We start from the raw sequence: 17,932 nt of genomic DNA, 5'->3' as shown, positions 1-17,932 counted from the left end.
ACGAATGAAAAGGGAGAGGTCACAACCAACACCAATGAAATAGGAAGGATCATTAGAAACTTTTATCAACAGCTTTATCACAATAAATTAATCAATCTGGAAGAGATGGAGGCCTTCCTGGAAACCTATAAACTACCAAGACTGAAACAGGAAGAAATTGATTTTTTAAACAGACCAATTAATTATGAAGAGATTGAAGCAGTGATTAAAAACCTTCCAAAAAACAAAACGCCAGGGCCTAATGGATTTCCTGGGGAATTCTACAAAACATTCAAAGAAGAAATAATACCTTTCTCCTGAAGCTGTTTCAAAAAATAGAAACAGAAGGAAAACTACCAAACTCATTCTATGAGGCCCATATTACCTTGATCCCCAAACTAGGCAAAGACCCCATCAAAAAGGAGAATTACAGACTGATATCCCTGATGAATATGGATGCCAAAATTCTCAACAAGATCCTAGCTAATAGGATCCAACAGTACATTAAAAGGATTATCCATCATGACCAAGTGGGATTCATCCCTGGGATGCAAAGGTGGGTCAACATTCGCAAATCTATCAGTGTCATAGATTATATCAACAAAAAAAGTAAAGAATCATATGATCCTCAATAGATGCAGAAAAAGCATTTGACAAAATACAGCATTCTTTCCTGATCAAAGCACTTCAGAGTGTAGGGATAGAGGGTACATTCCTCAATCTCATAAAAACCATCTAAGAAAAGCCTACAGCAAATATCATTCTCAATGGGGAAAAGCTGGAAGCCTTTCCCTTAAGATCAGGAACACGACAAGGATGCCCACTCTCGCCACTATTATTCAACATAGGACTAGAAGTCCTTGCAATAGCAATCAGACAACAAAAAGGGATAAAATGTATCCAAATCGGCAAATAAGAAGTCAAACTGTCTCTCTTCACAGATGACATGATACTCTATATGGAAAACCCAAAAGAAGCCACCCCCAAACTACTAGAAGTTATAGAGCAATTCAGTAACGTGGCGGGATACAAAATCAATGCTCAGAAATAAGTTGCATTTCTATACACAAACAATGAGACTGAAGAAAGAGAAATTAGGGAATCCATCCCATTTACAATAGCACCAAAAATCATACGTTATCTTGAAATTAACTTAACCAGAGACATAACGGATCTATACTTTAGAAACTACAAATCACTCTTGAAAGACATTGAAGAAGACACAAAAAGATAGAAAAATATTCCATGCTCATGGATCAGAAGAATTAACATAGTTAAAATGTCCATGCTACCCAGAGCAATCTACACTTTCAATGCTATCTCAATCAAAATACCAATGACATTTTTCAAAGAATTGGAACAAACAGCCCTTAGAGTTGTGTGGAACCAGAAAAGGCCCCGAATCTCCAAGGAACTGTTAAAAAGGAAAAACAAAGCTGGGGGCATCACAATGCCAGATTTCAATTGTAGTACAAAGCTGTGATCACAAAGACAGCATGGTACTGGCACAAAAACAGACACATTGACCAAGGGGACAGAATAGAGAGCCCAGAAATGGACCCTCGGCTCTCTGGGCAACTAATCTTTGACAAAGCAGGAACAAAACATCTGGTGGAAAAAAGACAATCTCTTCAATAAATGGTGCTGGGAAAATTGGACAGCTACATGCAAAAGAATGAAACTTGACCACTCTCACACCATACGCAAAGATAAACTCCAAACGGATGAAAGACCTCGATGTGAGACCGGAATCCATCAAAATTCTATAGGAGAGCATAGGCAGCAACCTCTACGACATCGGCCACAGCAAATGTTTTCATGACACATCTCCAAAGGGAAGAGAAACAAAAGATAAAATGAACTTGTGGGGCTTCATCAAGATAAAAAGCTTCTGCACAGCCAAGGAAACAGTCAAAAAAACTAAGAGGCAGCCCACGGAATGGGAAAAGATATTTGTAAATGACACTGCAGATAAAAGACTGGTATCCAAGATCTACAAAGAACTTTTCAAACTCAATACACAAGAAACAAATAAATCATAAAACGGGCAGAAGATATAAATAGACACTTTTCCAATGAAGACATAAAATAATATATTGAATATATATCTTACCATGAAAAAAAAAGGATGAAAAAAGGTTGACATATGCTAAGAGAATTTCAGTGCCATAAATTGCCTCATATGATACAGAAGAAGAAATCCACAGTTCAGGAGACAAGGGCATTGTAATGGTTTATCTTGTGTGATTCAATACCTCAACCCCAAAGTATACCCAAAATAAGGGTTCAGAGGACATAAAATTTAACGTATGGTCTTTGAGAAATAACCTGGTGAGCCTGTAGTGTCTTCCTCGACAAGCTCTACAGAGTCATACAACCCTGTAAGGACATGGTTTCCATGGACATGCTCAAATTGAAATCGATTTGTCCTGAGGTCACCCATCCTGAACTGTCAGAGGCCATGTCAGCAGTCCACAACCATCTGAGATATGGTGTTCATAGTTCATGTAAGAGTTCATCATTCTCATCTAAATTGTGAGAGCCTCAGGGATTTCTCAAAATGGCAAATTCCTCATGGTGTCTCCATGAAACAAAAATGGTGGGCAGCTGACTAAGGACCCATTCAATCTCAGTAACCAAAACAATAAAAAAAATTAAAAGCCTTGTAATTCTCATGAAGAAAAGCCTGACCTGAGTCACCACAATGAAGGCTCATAATCTCACAGCCCCAAATCTTAGATTGATGGAACCAGCTACTCTTGAGTGAAGACTCTAAAAAAGTGGCAAATGCATTACATTTTCCTCCAAACCCAACGCAAAGACTCTGAGGTGATGGTGCTAGGCAGCTTATGATGATGTGTGAGGACTGAGATCTGAACTGAAATTGGTTGCTTGAAATTGGGCAAGATAAGGGGCACCTGGGTGGGGCAGTCGGTTAAGCAGCCAACTCTTGATTTCAGCTCCCATCATGATCTCAGGATTGTGAGATCAGAACGGAGCCTGCTTAAGATTCTTTCTCCCTCTACCTCTGACCCTCCCCCCATTTCTCTCTCTTTCTCTCATAAATAAAACTTTAAAAAAAGAAACTGGGCAAGATGAAAGTAACTATACTATAGAAACCTGCAAATGCTGCATGTGCTCTGCTTTATTCCCTTTATTTTCTTCCTACATTCTTGCTTTCCTTTCCTTCTTTGTGTTTCCTTTTGAGAGCAATCCTAAAAACAGTTATCTGAACACTAGTGTTCAAATGATCTGTGGACTTTTACCCAGAAAAGTGTGAACCTGGTAATGGGAAGTTACCATTATGGCCTGCAAATCCAAGTGGAGTCTTCTGGGGTCAGGTTGATGAGGAGACATTCAACTTACTCTGTCTCATAAAGCACAGGTGAGGTCCATACACTTATTCTTCTATTACTGCCTAATTTGTGAGATGCATCATTACAAAGACTTAGCAGGAAACGGGTACAATGTCCATATTGCTTTTGTGACCATGAAAGGACTGTTATGAAAAGAAATGCTGAGAAAAATCCCCAGGCAGTGCTGCTGCCTACCTAAACACTAAAAGAAAAGTAATATGGACTCTGTAAAACAAACTGAGGGCTTCGGGGGGGGGCGGGGAAATGGGATAGGTTAGTGATGGGTAGTAAGGAGGGCACGTATTGCATGGTGCACTGGGTGTTATACGCAACTAATGAATCTTCGAACGTTGCATCAGAAACCAGGGATGTACTGTATGGTGACTAACATAATATAATAAACATATTATTATGAAAAAAAAGGGAAGAAAAAAAAGTAATAAAGCTTCCCTGGAGTAATCACTGAGAAGGATGCCATCAGTGCCTGAAAAATCAGGAGTTGTAATTTCTATTACCTACACACTTAATTTATTTTTTGAACTGTGCAATTGAAAACTAGGTATTTCATAATGAATGTGGATTATCATAAACTTCATCACACAGGGTTCCAGTTGCCTCTGCTGTTGCACATCTGATCTCTTTCTGCGGTAGATTGACAGACACCCCTAGAAATTGCTATGTAACCTCTGCTATGTTAAATGGATTTTCTCCCAAAGCAGATACTCTAAGGGATAGCTACTTTCATCTGATGGAGGAAGCATCCCACATATTCCTCTGGCTGTTCCAAACATTATAAGTATCCAACTTCCTGTATTACTTATCTACCACTGGAAATTTATACAATATCAAAAATTTTTTTTAAAAAGGCAGCTTCCTGGATGGCACAGTCAGTTAAGTGTCCAGTTCTTGGTTACAGCTCAGGTTGTGATCTCAGGGTAATGATATTGAGCCTTGCATTGGGCTCCGTGCTCAGCCCAGAGTTTGCTTGAGATTCTCTCTTCCTCTCCCTCTGCCATACTAGTTCATGCTATCTCTATCTCTTTCTGATATAAATAAATAAATATTTTTAAAATTTTTTAAGAAATAGACTAGAAAACAGACTCTTTTTTTTATTTTAATGTTTTTTTATTATGTTAGTCACCACAGAGTACATCACTGGTTTTTGATGTAAAGTTCAATGATTCATTAGTTCCATATAACACCCAGTGCACCATGCAATACGTGCCCTCTTTACTACCCATTACAAGTCTATCCCATTCCCCCACCCCCTCCCCTCTGAAGCCCTCAGTTTGGTTCTCAGAGTCCATAGTCTCTCATGCTTCATTGCCCCTTCTGATTACCCCCCTTTCTTTATCCGTTTCTTCCCCTACCAATCTTCCTAGTTCTTATGTTCCATAGATGAGAGAAATCATATGATATTTGTCTTTCTCTGCTTGACTTATTTCACTTAGCATTATCTCCTCCAGTGCCGTCCATGTTGCAGCTAATGTTGAGAATTCGTTCTTTCTGATAGCTGAGTAATTATCCATTGTATATATGGACCTCAGCTTCTTAATCCAGTCATCTGTTGAAGGGCATCTCTGTTCCTTCCACAATTTAGCTATTGTGGACAATGCTGTTATGAACATTGGGGTGCATATGGCCCTTCTCTTCACTACGTCTGTATCTTTGGGGTAGATACCCATGGTGCAATGGCTGGGTCATAGGGTAGCTTAATTTTTAACTTTTTAAGGGACCTCCACACTGTTTTCCAGAGTGGCTGCACCAACCTGCATTCCCACCAACAATATAGGAGGGATCCCCTTTCTCCACATCCTCTCCAGCAATTGTTGTTTCTTACCTTGTTGATTTTTGCCATTCTAACTTACGTAAGGTGGTATCTTAGCGTGGTTTTGATTTTAATTTCCCTGATGGCTAATGATTTTGAACATTTTTTCATGTGTCTGTTAGCCATTTGTATGTCCTCATTGGAAAAGTGTCTGTTCATATCTTCTGCCCATTTTATGATTTGTTTATTTGTTTCTCACGTACTGAGTTTGAGAAGTTCTTTGTAGATCTTGGATACCAGTCTTTTATCTGTAGCATCATTTGAAATATCTTCTCCCATTCCGTGGGCTGCCTCTTATTTTTTTTTTTTACTGTTTCCTTGGCTGTGCAGAAGCTTTTTATCTTGATGAAGTCCCACAAGTTCATTTTGTCTTTTGTTTCTCTTGCCTTTGGAGATGTATCATGAAAAAGGTTGCTTTGGCTGATGTCGTAGAGGTTGCTGCCTATGTTCTCCTCTAGGATTTTGATGGATTCCTGTCTCACATTGAGGTCTTTCAAGATCCTGGCTGATAGAATCCAACAGTACATTAAAAGGATTATCCATCATGACCAAGTTGGATTCATCCCTGGGATGCAAAGGTGGGTCAACATTCGCAAATCTATCAGTGTCTTAGAGTTTATCCAGAAAGAAAAATTCAGAAATCATATGATTCTCTCAATAGATGCAGAAAAAGCATTTGACAAAATACAGCATCCTTTCCTGATCAAAGCACTTCAGAGTGTAGGGATAGAGGGTACATTCCTCAATCTCATAAAAACCATCTATGAAAAGCCTACAGCAAATATCATTCTCAATGGGGAAAAGCTAGAAGCCTTTCCCTTAAGATCAGGAACACGACAAGGATGCCCACTCTCGCCACTATTATTCAACATAGGACTAGAAGTCCTTGCAACAGCAGTCAGACAACAAAAAGGAATAAAATGTATCCAAATCGGCAAATAAGAAGTCAAACTGTCTCTCTTCGCAGATTATATGATACTCTATATGGAAAACCCAAAAGAAGCCACTCCCAAACTATTAGAAGTTATAGAGCAATTCGGTAATGTGGCGGGATACATAATTAATGCTCAGAAATCAGTTGCATTTCTATACACAAATAATGACACTAAAGAAAGAGAAATTAGGGAATCCATCCCATTTACAATAGCACCAAAAACCATATGTTACCTTGGAATGAACTTAACCAGAGACATAAAGGACCTATATTCTATAAACTATAAATCACTCTTGAAAGACATTGAAGAAGACACAAAAAGATGGAAAAATTTTCCATGCTCATGGATCAAAATACCGATGACATTTTTCAAGGAACTGAAACAAATAGTTCTTAAATTTGTATGGAACCAGAAAAGGCCCCGAATGGCCAAGGAACTGTTGAAAAGGAAAAACAAAGCTGGGGGCATCACAATGCCAGATTTCGAGCTGTACTACAAAGCTGTGATGGCAAAGACAGCATGGTACTGGCACAAAAACAGACACATAGACCAACGGAACAGAATAGAGAACCCAGAAATGGACCCTCGGCTCTTTGGGCAACTAATCTTTGATAAAGCAGGAAAAAACATCCAGTGGAAAAAAGACAGTCTTTTCAATAAATGGTGTTGGGAAAACTGGACAGCCACATGCAAAAGAATAAAACTTGACCACTCTCTCACACCATACACATAGAAAACAGACTCTTAAAAATGGAGAACAAACAGGGTTGCTGGAGGGGAGGTAGGTGGATGGATGGGCTAAATGGATGATGGGGAATGAGGAGCTGGGGGGTGGATGGGCTAAATGGGTGATTCTGATTAAGGAGGGCTCTTGCTGTGAAGAGCACTTGGTGTCGTATGTAAGTGATGAATCACTGAATTCTATTCCTGAACCTAATATTACACCATCTGTTAACTAACTGGAATTTAAATAAAAACTTCAAACTAAAAAAAAAGACATAGTTGATTGTTATGTATGAAAAAGTTAAAAACACTGAATACTTTAGGAAGATAACTGCAGATTGTATTTCTGTGAATTGATACAAAAATCATGATCTAGGTCTTCCAGGGTTTTGAGCCCTACTACACATGTCTTCATCTTGAAACAAAGGATCCTTATATGCAGAGAATGCCTCTCGGCCAAAGAGCTTTCTTAGGGCCAATTTTATGTCTCTATTCCTTAGACCATAGATGAAGGGGTTCAGCATGGGGGTGACCACTGTGTAAATCACTGAAGCTATGGCAGTTGTCCTGGAGTTTTGTGAAGCAGCAGAACTAAGATACACACCAAAGCCTGTACCATAGAATAAGGAGACAACCAAGAGGTGAGACCCACACGTGGAAAATGCTTTATACTTGCCCCCAGAAGATGAAATTTTCAAAATGGAGGTTACAATTCTAGAATAAGAGAAAAGGATGCCAATGAGTGGAAGAACCTCCAGAAATCCACTCGCAAGATAAATCGCCAGGATATTGGAGAAGGTGTCAGAACAAGCAAGTTGGATCACCTGATTAAGTTCACAGAAAAAGTGAGGGATTTCTATCTGTGTGCAAAAAGACAATTGCAAAACCATTAAGTCATGTAATAGAGAGTCCAGAACACTCAAAACCCAGCACACCAGAAGCAGGATGCAGCAGAACTTGGGGTTCATGATGTCCGTGTAGTGCAGGGGGTGACAGATGGCCACAAACCGGTCATAGGCCATCACTGTCAAGAGAAAGTTGTCTAATCCTGCCAAAAGCATGAAAAAATACATCTGGCTGAGGCAGCCTGCATAGGTGATCACTTTGCTCTGAGTCTGGATGTTCCACAGCATCTTGGGGACGGTGGTGGAGGTGAAACAGATGTCAGAGAAGGACAGGTTGGCAAGGAAGAAGTACATGGGCATGTGGAGGCGGGAGTCCGTGACAATGGCTAGGACGATGAGCAGGTTCCCACTGAAGGCGACCAGGTACATGGACAGGAACAGCCAAAGGAGCAGTGGCTGCAGTTCTCCCTCCTCCAAAAGTCCCCGGAGGATAAATTCTGAAACAGGAGTTTGATTTCTTTGTTCCATGTAACTGCTGAAAACAGCTGGAACAGAGACAAGAGCATAGGAAAGTCACAAGCAGTGAGCCCAGAATTAAAAGAAACGCTGTGATTGGGGTGCCTGGGTGGCTCAGTTAGTTGAACAACCAACTCTTGGTTTCAGCTCAGGTCATGATCTCCTGGAGGTGAGTTCAAGCCCCACATTGGACTCTACGCTTGGGGCAGAGTCTACTTCATAATCTCTTCCTCCCCCTCTGCTCCTCCCCCTGCTTGTGCACTCTCTCTTTCTCTCTCTCTCTCTCTCTCTCTCTCTCTCTCTCAAATAAATAGATGAGAGAGAGAGGAAGAGATAAAAAGAAATGCTGAGATTTATGTGGTGAAATTTGTGTTTTCAAATTTCTTCATTCATTAATTCTCACACATTACCTATCAATCTAGAATAACTACCTGAGAATTTCAAGAATCTCAAAAGCTCCATGTTTTCCATGATGCTGAAAATAATTGCAGTACTAGTCCTGAATCACAACATTTACCCAAAGCAATGTTGTCCTCTATAAATTTCCTGAGATGATTTTTGTTCACTTAACAAATATTTTAATCAATTATCTTGTGGAAAGCATTGTTGAAAGGACTGTAAAGTAGTGATATGCATTTGTCCTTAACAAGATTGAGTCTAAGATATGTGTGTTAGAGGGAGGAATCTAGTATTAACAGATGAGCGAATTATGTAACAAATGGTGATTATCACTAATAAGTAAAATAATGCAAGACAAGATAGTCCTAAAGTGAAGAGAAAACTTCCATTGTATCCTCTCTGATAAGGGGATTTTGAGCAGGAAAGCTGAGGGCAGTGCATTCATGAACCACGCAGTTAATTTTGAGGGAAAAAGTTAAGGCAGAGAAAGAGCCTGTGCAAACAGCCTTAGACAAAAGCTCACCCGAAACCACAGGGCAACATCAAAGAGAAAGCTGTGAGCAGAGTGGGTAACACAACAGGAACAGGTGTTGGATGTAGGAGAAGAAGAGAGGAGATCAAAGCCTCCTGCTTCTTTGGAAACATTCTAAGGCAACGGACACTGTCATTCATTGTCATTTTTATATGTATATATTATATATGATGTCTACAATGGCACAAATATTATGTAATATATACAAATGGAACAAAATTCATTCCTCTATAATTCTTTCTCTTTTTCTCTTTCTTTACTCTCAGTCTCTAGCTGGTCTACATTCTGCATTTTGTATTGCCTAAAACAGCTTCATCTTGCTATAAGGCTTAACTTGAGTGCACTGTAATGATAACTTCTCTATTCCCTACACACACACACACACACACACACACACACACACACACACAGAATGCAGAGAGGGAGAAAGGTAGTGTCCATTATTGTAGCACTGTGTACTCTTGTAGCTCAAGTACAACCGTATTAGAAAATGGAGGAAAAGAAAAGAAAAGAAAAGAAAAGAAAAGAAAAGAAAAGAAAAGAAAAGAAGAGCACAGGTGATACTGTGAGTCACAGAGTTCTTTCTACTAGGAGAATTGCATTTTCTAATGTAGGCATTCCACTGAAGTAATCATGACTAAAGATCATAAGATCCACACAGAATTAGAAGAATGAACATCAATCCTTCTCAAACTTCCCAAAAATTTCAAAGGCAAACACTTCCTACTTTATTCCAAGACGGCAGCTTTGCACTTACACCAAAGCCAAATAAAGACATCGCAAGAAAAGAAAAGTACAGATCAACATTCCATGGGCATCTTTCACTAAATATTACAACTGAATATAGCAGCCTTTTGTTTATGCAGTATAAAAGAATTATGCATCATGACAGTGGGATTCATTCCTGGAAGGCAAGGATGGTTTGTTTAACTTATGAAAACCCCTCCCTGTAATACACCACATTAACAGAATGAAGGATAAAAGGCAGGATTATCTCAACTGATGCAGAAAAAAAAATTGACAAAATTCTGCATTCTTTCATAATAGCGGCATCAAAAAAAACTAAGAACAGAAGGAAACTTCCTCAACATGATATAGGTGATATATGAAAACCTTTAACATTATTCTTAATAGGGAAAGGCTGAAAGCAACCCTAAGATAAGAACAAGACAAGAATGCCTGCTTTTATAACTTCTTTACACACAGCATTCAAGTTCCAGATAGAGCAATTAGCCGGTGAAGGGAAAGAAGGAGAAGGAGAAGAAGGATGAGGAGGAGGAGGAGGAGGAGGAGGAGGAGGAGGAGGAGGAGGAGGAGGGAGGAGGGAGGAGGGAGGAGGGAGAGGAAAGGAAAGGAAAGGAAAGGAAAGGAAAGGAAAGGAAAGGAAAGGAAAGGAAAGGAAAGCCATCCAAAGTAGAAAGGAAAAGGTAATATGATTTCTCTTCACAAAAAAGGCGATCTTATTTAAAAACTAACACACCATTAAAAACACGAAAAACTGTTAGACTAATAAACGGATTCAACAACGTTACAAATACCAATCAACACACACAAAACACTCAGAGGACTGAGGGAATCCCAGAACGGAATGCTCCCTGTGGGGGGAAAAAAATAGCTAACTATATTACAGTTGTGTGAAAAAATATCAATGAAGCAGGTGGGCAAAAAAGGCAGAAACATGTGATCTGGGAACTGAGTGGAGTCTGTAAAAGTGGAGATGAAAGTGCACAGGACTCTACTGTCGTTGATACAGGTGTACCCCAGAGAGCACTGTTAACAATGCTGATGCTCTACACGTGTGAACTGAAATTGACCATATAAGGAAATGGAGAGTAAATGGTGGGTCATTTGGTGTGGGAGTTTACATGTAAGCAAGGTGGAGAGGCTAGAATGATCCATTTGGCAGTAAATGAGAGCTGGAGCCATCAGTATGAACTTGCTTTAGCCTAACACAGATACAGAGAGTTACATATAGATAGATGTGTAAGTGTCTGCATATACACATAGCATACACTCATATGTTTCCTTGTCAGGTCAGTTGAGGGGATCTAGAGACCCTGGTAGCAGCAAGTGCACCTGGCACCGAGATCTTGGTGCTGATCCCATGATCCAATAAAATGAAACAGGACTCCTTGCAGGAATCACTGATTGCCAAATATGGGACAATTTGAGTAACAACATGAAGTAGTATTGGGTTATGACACAGACTATATAATCAATATCAAGGAGAGTACACCAATGTAAATAAGTGAAAAAAATAGAGAAGACACACACTAGAAGCAGAAGAGTACCGATGATGTACATAGATATTCTACACTCAAGGAGTGGAGGATAACTCCCACTACTTAGGAATGGGGCTACACTTAGAAAAGTCTCTATGCGGACCACATCTTCTTAATCCAGTCATCTGTTGAAGGGCATCTCGGCTCCTTCCACGATTTAGCTATTGTGGACAATGCTCCTATGAACATTGGGGTGCATATGGCCCTTCTCTTCACTACGTCTGTATCTTTGGGGTAAATACCCAGTAGAGCAATGGCTGGATCATAAGGTAGCTCAATTTTTAACTTTTTAAGGGACCTCCACACTGTTTTCCAGAGTGGCTGTACCAACTTGCATTCCCACCAACAATGTATGAGGGATCCCCTTTCTCCACATCCTCTCCAACATCTGTTGTTTCCTCAACATTTGCTGCAACATGGACAGGACTGGAGGAGATAATGCTAAGCAAAATAAGTCAAGCAGAGAAAGACAATTATCATATGGTTTCACTCATTTATGGAACATAAGAAGTAGGAAGACTGGTAGGAGAAGAAGGGGAAGAAGAAAGGGGGGGGGTAAACAGAAGGGGGAATGAGCCATGAGAGACTATGGACTCTGGGAAACAAACTGAGGACTTCAGAGGGGAGAGGGGTGGGGGAATGGGATAGGCTGGTGATGGGTAGTAAGGAGGGCACGTATTGCATGGTGCACTGGGTGTTATACGCAACTAATGAATCATGGAACTTTACATCAAAAACCAGGGATGTACTGTATGGTGACTAACATAATATAATAAAAAAATATTATTATAAGAAAAAAATAAATTATAGCCATAAAAAATTAAAAAAATAAACCTTAAAATTATTAATGAAATGTAAAACTTTTGGAAACGCTGAACTCTGAGCAAATCTTAACCTCCATTATATGCTCTGTGTAAGCGGTATCACTGCTGTCAGTGACACTTGCCATCCACAAAATAAAAGAGTGATACAAAATTCATAGTTTTTGAAAGATTTCAATAAAATGATGACTACAATATGTCTGGCATTGTGTGTAGTATTAACTCATAAAAATGATGAAGAGAAGATGTCTGCCAAAGTTGCTAGAAAAAATGGAATAATGAATGAAAGCAATCATCTGAATTTTTGTGTCCACGATGTCCACCCCTCAGAGACCCATCACTTGCCTCCCATCTCACGCTCATGGCACTACTTCTATTCCTCACTGTCTCTCTCACACTCTGAACACAACAATAGTTTGTTCCTCACATTAACCTGGGACACTTTTCCATAGAGCAGACCTGTGCACAGCTATCCCCTGACCATTAAAACCTACATTTATGCTTCACTAATTTCAGAATTAAATTTCAAACCTGTAGCCAAAATGCTTGATTCATTCCTTTTTTATTTCAATATTTTTTTTATTATATTATGTTAGTCACCATACAGTACATCCCTGGTTTTTGATGTAAAGTTCCATGATTCATTAGTTGCGTATAATACCCAGTGCACCATGCAATACATGCCCTCCTTACTACCCATCACCAATCTATCCCATTCCCCCACACCCCTCCCCTCTGAAGCCCTCAGTTTGTTTCTCAGAGTCCATAGTCTCCCATGATTTACTCCCCCTTCTGATTACCCCCTTTCTTTATCCCTTTCTTCTCCTACCGATCTTCCTAGTTCTTATCTTCCATAGATGCGAGAAATCATATGATATTTGTCTTTCTCTGCTTGACTTATTTCACTTAGCATTATCTCCTCCAGTGCCGTCCATGTTGCAGCAAATGTTGAGAACTCATTCTTTCTGATAGCTGAGTAATATTCCATTGTATATATGGACCATAGCGTCTTAATTCAGTCATCTGTTGAAGGGCATCTCGGTTCCTTCCATGATTTATCTATGCTTGATTCATTCTTAACATACTATTTCCTACCAGACCTGTCTCCTATCCACCCATTTTGCATACCCTGCTACTGATGGTTGGTCACATCAGTAAGAAGTGTTTCTAATCTCTGAAGCACAACCTCTAGTTTAATTAATCTCTAAATTTCCTCCTCTGCTGTTTCTTCCTGGACTGATCACACCCATTGTCCCCCTGGAAGAACGGCAACACCTCCTTCCAGGCTCGGTTCCATTATAAGCTTGTCTGTGAAGCCTTCACGAATTTCTGTGAAAGACTCAACTTTTTGAAAACAGTTAAAAATGAATTAAAGAGTCAACTTTTTTGCAAACTTCCACAAATTTCAATGCAACCTCATGATATCACATTTACTTATTTTTACATCTCTCCTGGCATTTACACAGTGAGTACCTTGAGAGAAGAGACAATGTCTTAGTCATTTATTTATTCCCAGAGTAAACAGTAGTGTCTACCATACATTAATTGCTGAAAAAAAATGTTTCTTGAATGACTGCAATACATATGGTGAAATAACAATAAACAGACACTCTCAACAATGAAAGAACAAGCAATGAAAAAAGAGGAAAGACTATTGTGGAATATATCCCTGTCATTAAGCACTACACTGGAGGAGTCAGATGGTTTAGTATATCCAGAGTTTCCCTCTAGAATTAAAGTCTTAATAGGCAACATCTAGCATCATTAAACCCTCCTTTAGTTATTGTCCCTGTTAATGACCAAAACATAACTACGGATTGAAGGAGTCCCTCCCAATATAAAACATGAGGCTCACCCAGATGTTATCACAGAACAGTGTGAGATCACTGACCCAGTTTCTCCCATGAATGATTGATGAGGTTGGAAGTTATGCCCCCAGGAAAGGAAAAGACATGACCCCATTCATGAAGGCTCTGGAAGACACAGTTATGAGTTCCTATCACCTGAGATTAGAAGAGATGAAGGCAGTGGGTGCAGCAGAGACATTTTCAATTCTCTGGCTGGAGGGGTGAATTCCCATGAGTCTCATTAAGGAAATATTCCTTTGTCTCACTTCCCCTTGAGAGACTTGGTGCTCTGGAGCTAGGAGAGAAACACAGAATGCAAACTAGTGCCAGTGTTGGCACTGGGACACAGCCTGGGCATTCCAGGATTGTCTCTCACCTCATTAAACTCTTTGATCCCACAAGGAGGTCCCCTCTCTATAGAGGGTCTCACTAATAAGGCAGAGTACCCCGTAATTCTGATTTGAAGGAGACATTCTTTGTGCCTTCAACATTTTCTTTCTCCCATCTGGGCCCTCTTCTGGTGGCTCATGATCATGGATCCCCCAGCCACCACAATGCTTCTCCTGTTCTCTTGCTTCTCCTTTTTCCTTCATGGTTTAATGTCACCCAACCATTTGCTTCTTTGGGTATCTTACAAACACTTACACAGCAGTTATGATACGGTAGGCACTAAGCAACATCCAGGAATGAAGAGAAGTATAAGACATGGTTCCTTCTCTTGAGGAGCTCACAGTTGAATGGGTGATGGGTGAAATAGATAAAAGGGATTAGGACTACACTTACCTTGATGAGCGCTGTACAACATATAGAATCGGTGAGTCATTACATTGTTCACCTGCAGCTAAAATAAAATTATATGTAAATTATATTCAATAAAAAAATTCCTAGGGAGGGGAGAAATATGATTTTCAGAGTTACCGCATTATCATTGTTAAATGATCTGTTTTCAACAACAACATAAGCAGAAAGATAAATCGTTGGAATAGGAGGAAGCCCAGAAATAAACTCACTTTATAAATTGAATTATATTTGACAACAGTGCAGGACAGTTCAAAGGTAAACGGACAGTCTTTTCAAGAAGTGGTGATGGGGAAACCAGATATCCATCTGCAAAAACATGAAGGCAAGCCTTCCATCCACTGTCTACAAACATGATTCCAAATGGATCACAGATCTAACCACAAGAAATAAAACTGTAAAAGGGGAAAGATTTATATGATCTGAAGACAAAATGAGGGTTTTAGAGAGGAGGGTTGTGGTGGAATGGATTAGCCCGGGGATGGGTATTGAGGGCACGTATTGCATGGAGCACTGGGTGTTATATGCAAACAGTGAATCATGGAGCACTACATCGAAAACTAACGATGTACTGTAGCAGTTCAATAAAGTCTCAAAGGATTTTAAATAAATAAATAAATAAATAAATAAATAAATAAATAAATAAAAATAAAACAGTAAGCACTTAGAGGAAAACACAGAGGTACATTGCCTTAACAATGGATTTGACCAAGATTTTCTGGATATGATGCCAAAGACACAGGCAACTAGAGAAAAAAATTACTTCAGCGAAATTAAAAATATTTGTGCATTGAAGGGCAAAATTACTCAAGTGAAAGACAACTCACAAGTGGAGAAAAGATTGGCAAACCACATACCCAATAATAGATTAATATCTTAAAAATGCACAAAAATTCAACAGCAAAAAAACAAAACAACTCAATTTTTAAAACACAATGCTTTTATTTAAATTCCAGTTAGTTAAGGTACAAAGTAATATTAGTTTCAGGTGTACAATAGAGTGATTCAACAATTCCATAATAAAGCATTTTAACGGCAAGTGGGAGGCAAGATGGCAGCAGAATAGGAGACCTTGTTTTATCCGGTCCCTTGAATTTAGCTGAATATCTGTGAAACCATTCTGAACACACACGAATTCAGCCCTACATGTAAGAAAATATATCTGGAACTCTACATGCAGAAAAACAATGCTTTTTGCAAGGTAGGAGGTGCTGAATCATAAAACTGTGGGGAAATATCAGAAGGTAAATTGAGAGAGGAGGGAGTCTCCGTAAGGTGGCTCCCAGAACATGATATAACATCGCAGTGCAAAATCAGAGCCCCTAGAAACCTGCTCCAAACGTCCTCCCTGCTATTCCTTATGTTCCACAAGTAAGTGCAACCATATGATAATTGTCTTTCTCTGCTTAACTTAAAACTAATGATATAGTGTATGGTGACTAACATTACATAATAAAAAAAGAAAAAGAAAAAAAAAAGAAATGTGCTCCAGTGAGAGACATGCCTTTCTGAAAGGGGCACAGGGTAGGAATAGAGTAGAATTCTAAGTGGGTCATTGTGGTCTCAGGATCCCAGGACACACAGAAAGAACGGGGGCTCCTGAACTGATAGAGGGCCCAAGCGGTGGAGTGGGGAGACTGGTTATGGTCAGTGAGCCCAGAAGGGACTCTCAGCTCCAGTCACCATAAACCGCCAGCTGGGCCAGTAGGGAGACTGGTCTTTGTTTGAGCACCCTAAAGAGGACTGGAACATGTGGGCCATTTAACATACCCTGGGAGAGACAAAACGGCTGCCCCCATGACTGGGCAACAGCTCTCAGAGTGACAATGGCCTCAGAAAGGACAGTGGGATAGCACACAGCCATGATCTGGGAGTAGTAGCAGAGCCGGGTGCATGCGGGAGACCACAACCACTTCCAGTGAAAAAGACACAAGGTGAAGTGTCACTCACAGGTCCCGGGGACCCCTCCTCTCCCCCAGGAGAATTGCAGTGGGGGCAAACCAGCTCTGACCCTCTGAAGAGGCACGGAAAGCCACCAGGAAACAAAAGCCACACAGAGGACCAGGTCATCCTGAGCCCATTCCCCTAACAAGGGGTGTTGCAACTCCACCCAAGCAAAGAACCTGAGAAGCAGAACAGCAGGCCCCTCCCCCAGAAGACAGACTGGAAGAACAGGTGAATGAGAACCTTATAGATCCCACAGGACCGTAAAACTCCAGCTCCAGCTCCAGGGGAAAATAATAATATTGAGCTCCAGGTGATTCCTCACGATTCGTTTTTCCTGCAGTCTAAAATTTTGCATTTCTTTTTTTTAAACTTTTTTCTCATTGCAACTAGATGCTTATTTTACCAATTCATGTTTATACCTCATTCTAGTCCTTTTATCACTGTACTCAATTTTGTCTAAAAATGCAAAGAAAACAAGATAGATAGATAGATAGATAGATAGATAGATGATAGATAGATAGATAGATATAGATATAGATATAGATATATAGATATATAGATATATTCAGTAAGGAACCAGCAGATCACCTTCCTTTGTCCACCCTGTGAGATTATACTCTCTTCCCCCCACCCCCACCATTTTTATTGTTTTGTTCATTTTGGCTTTGTTTGCTTTTCTGTGGCAGCTGCAGACTACTTTGGATTTTTTCTAGGGTGCATTTTGCTTGGGTCATGGTTGATATTTTAGACTCTGTTCATTCGCTCACCCATCCTTCTCTGGGCAAAATGACTAGAAGGAAGAATTCACAACAAAAGAAAGAACCAGAGGCAATGCTCTCTGCCACAGAGCTAATCGATATGGATATAAGTAAGATGTCAGAGATGGAATTCAGGATAGAAATTACCCATTTTGAGTTTATCATTGTGCATGGTATAAGAGAATGGTCCAGTTTCATTCTTCTGCATGTGGCTGTCCAATTTTCCCAGCACCATTTATTGAAGAGACTATTTTCTATTGGATATTCTTTCTTGCTTTGTCGAAGATTAGTTGACCACAGAGTTGAGGGTCCATTTCTGGGCTCTCTATTCCATTCCATTGATTTATGTGTCTGTTTTTGTGCCAG

General features: G+C 39.8%; 1 protein-coding gene across 1 annotated transcript; it reads right to left on the bottom strand.

The window, feature by feature from the left end:
• Positions 1-7,186: 7,186 nt before the first annotated feature.
• Positions 7,187-8,194, bottom strand: LOC125283749 (olfactory receptor 7A17-like). The gene has a single exon (XM_048226620.1). It carries the CDS (start codon positions 8,192-8,194, stop codon positions 7,187-7,189), a length of 1,008 nt encoding a protein of 335 aa, XP_048082577.1.
• Positions 8,195-17,932: the final 9,738 nt, after the last annotated feature.

This window comes from Ursus arctos, unplaced genomic scaffold (assembly GCF_023065955.2).
Source record: "Ursus arctos isolate Adak ecotype North America unplaced genomic scaffold, UrsArc2.0 scaffold_14, whole genome shotgun sequence".
NCBI lineage: Eukaryota > Metazoa > Chordata > Mammalia > Carnivora > Ursidae > Ursus > Ursus arctos.
Note: the sequence above shows the minus strand (reverse complement) of the source record. Positions and strands in the feature narration are given on the sequence as shown.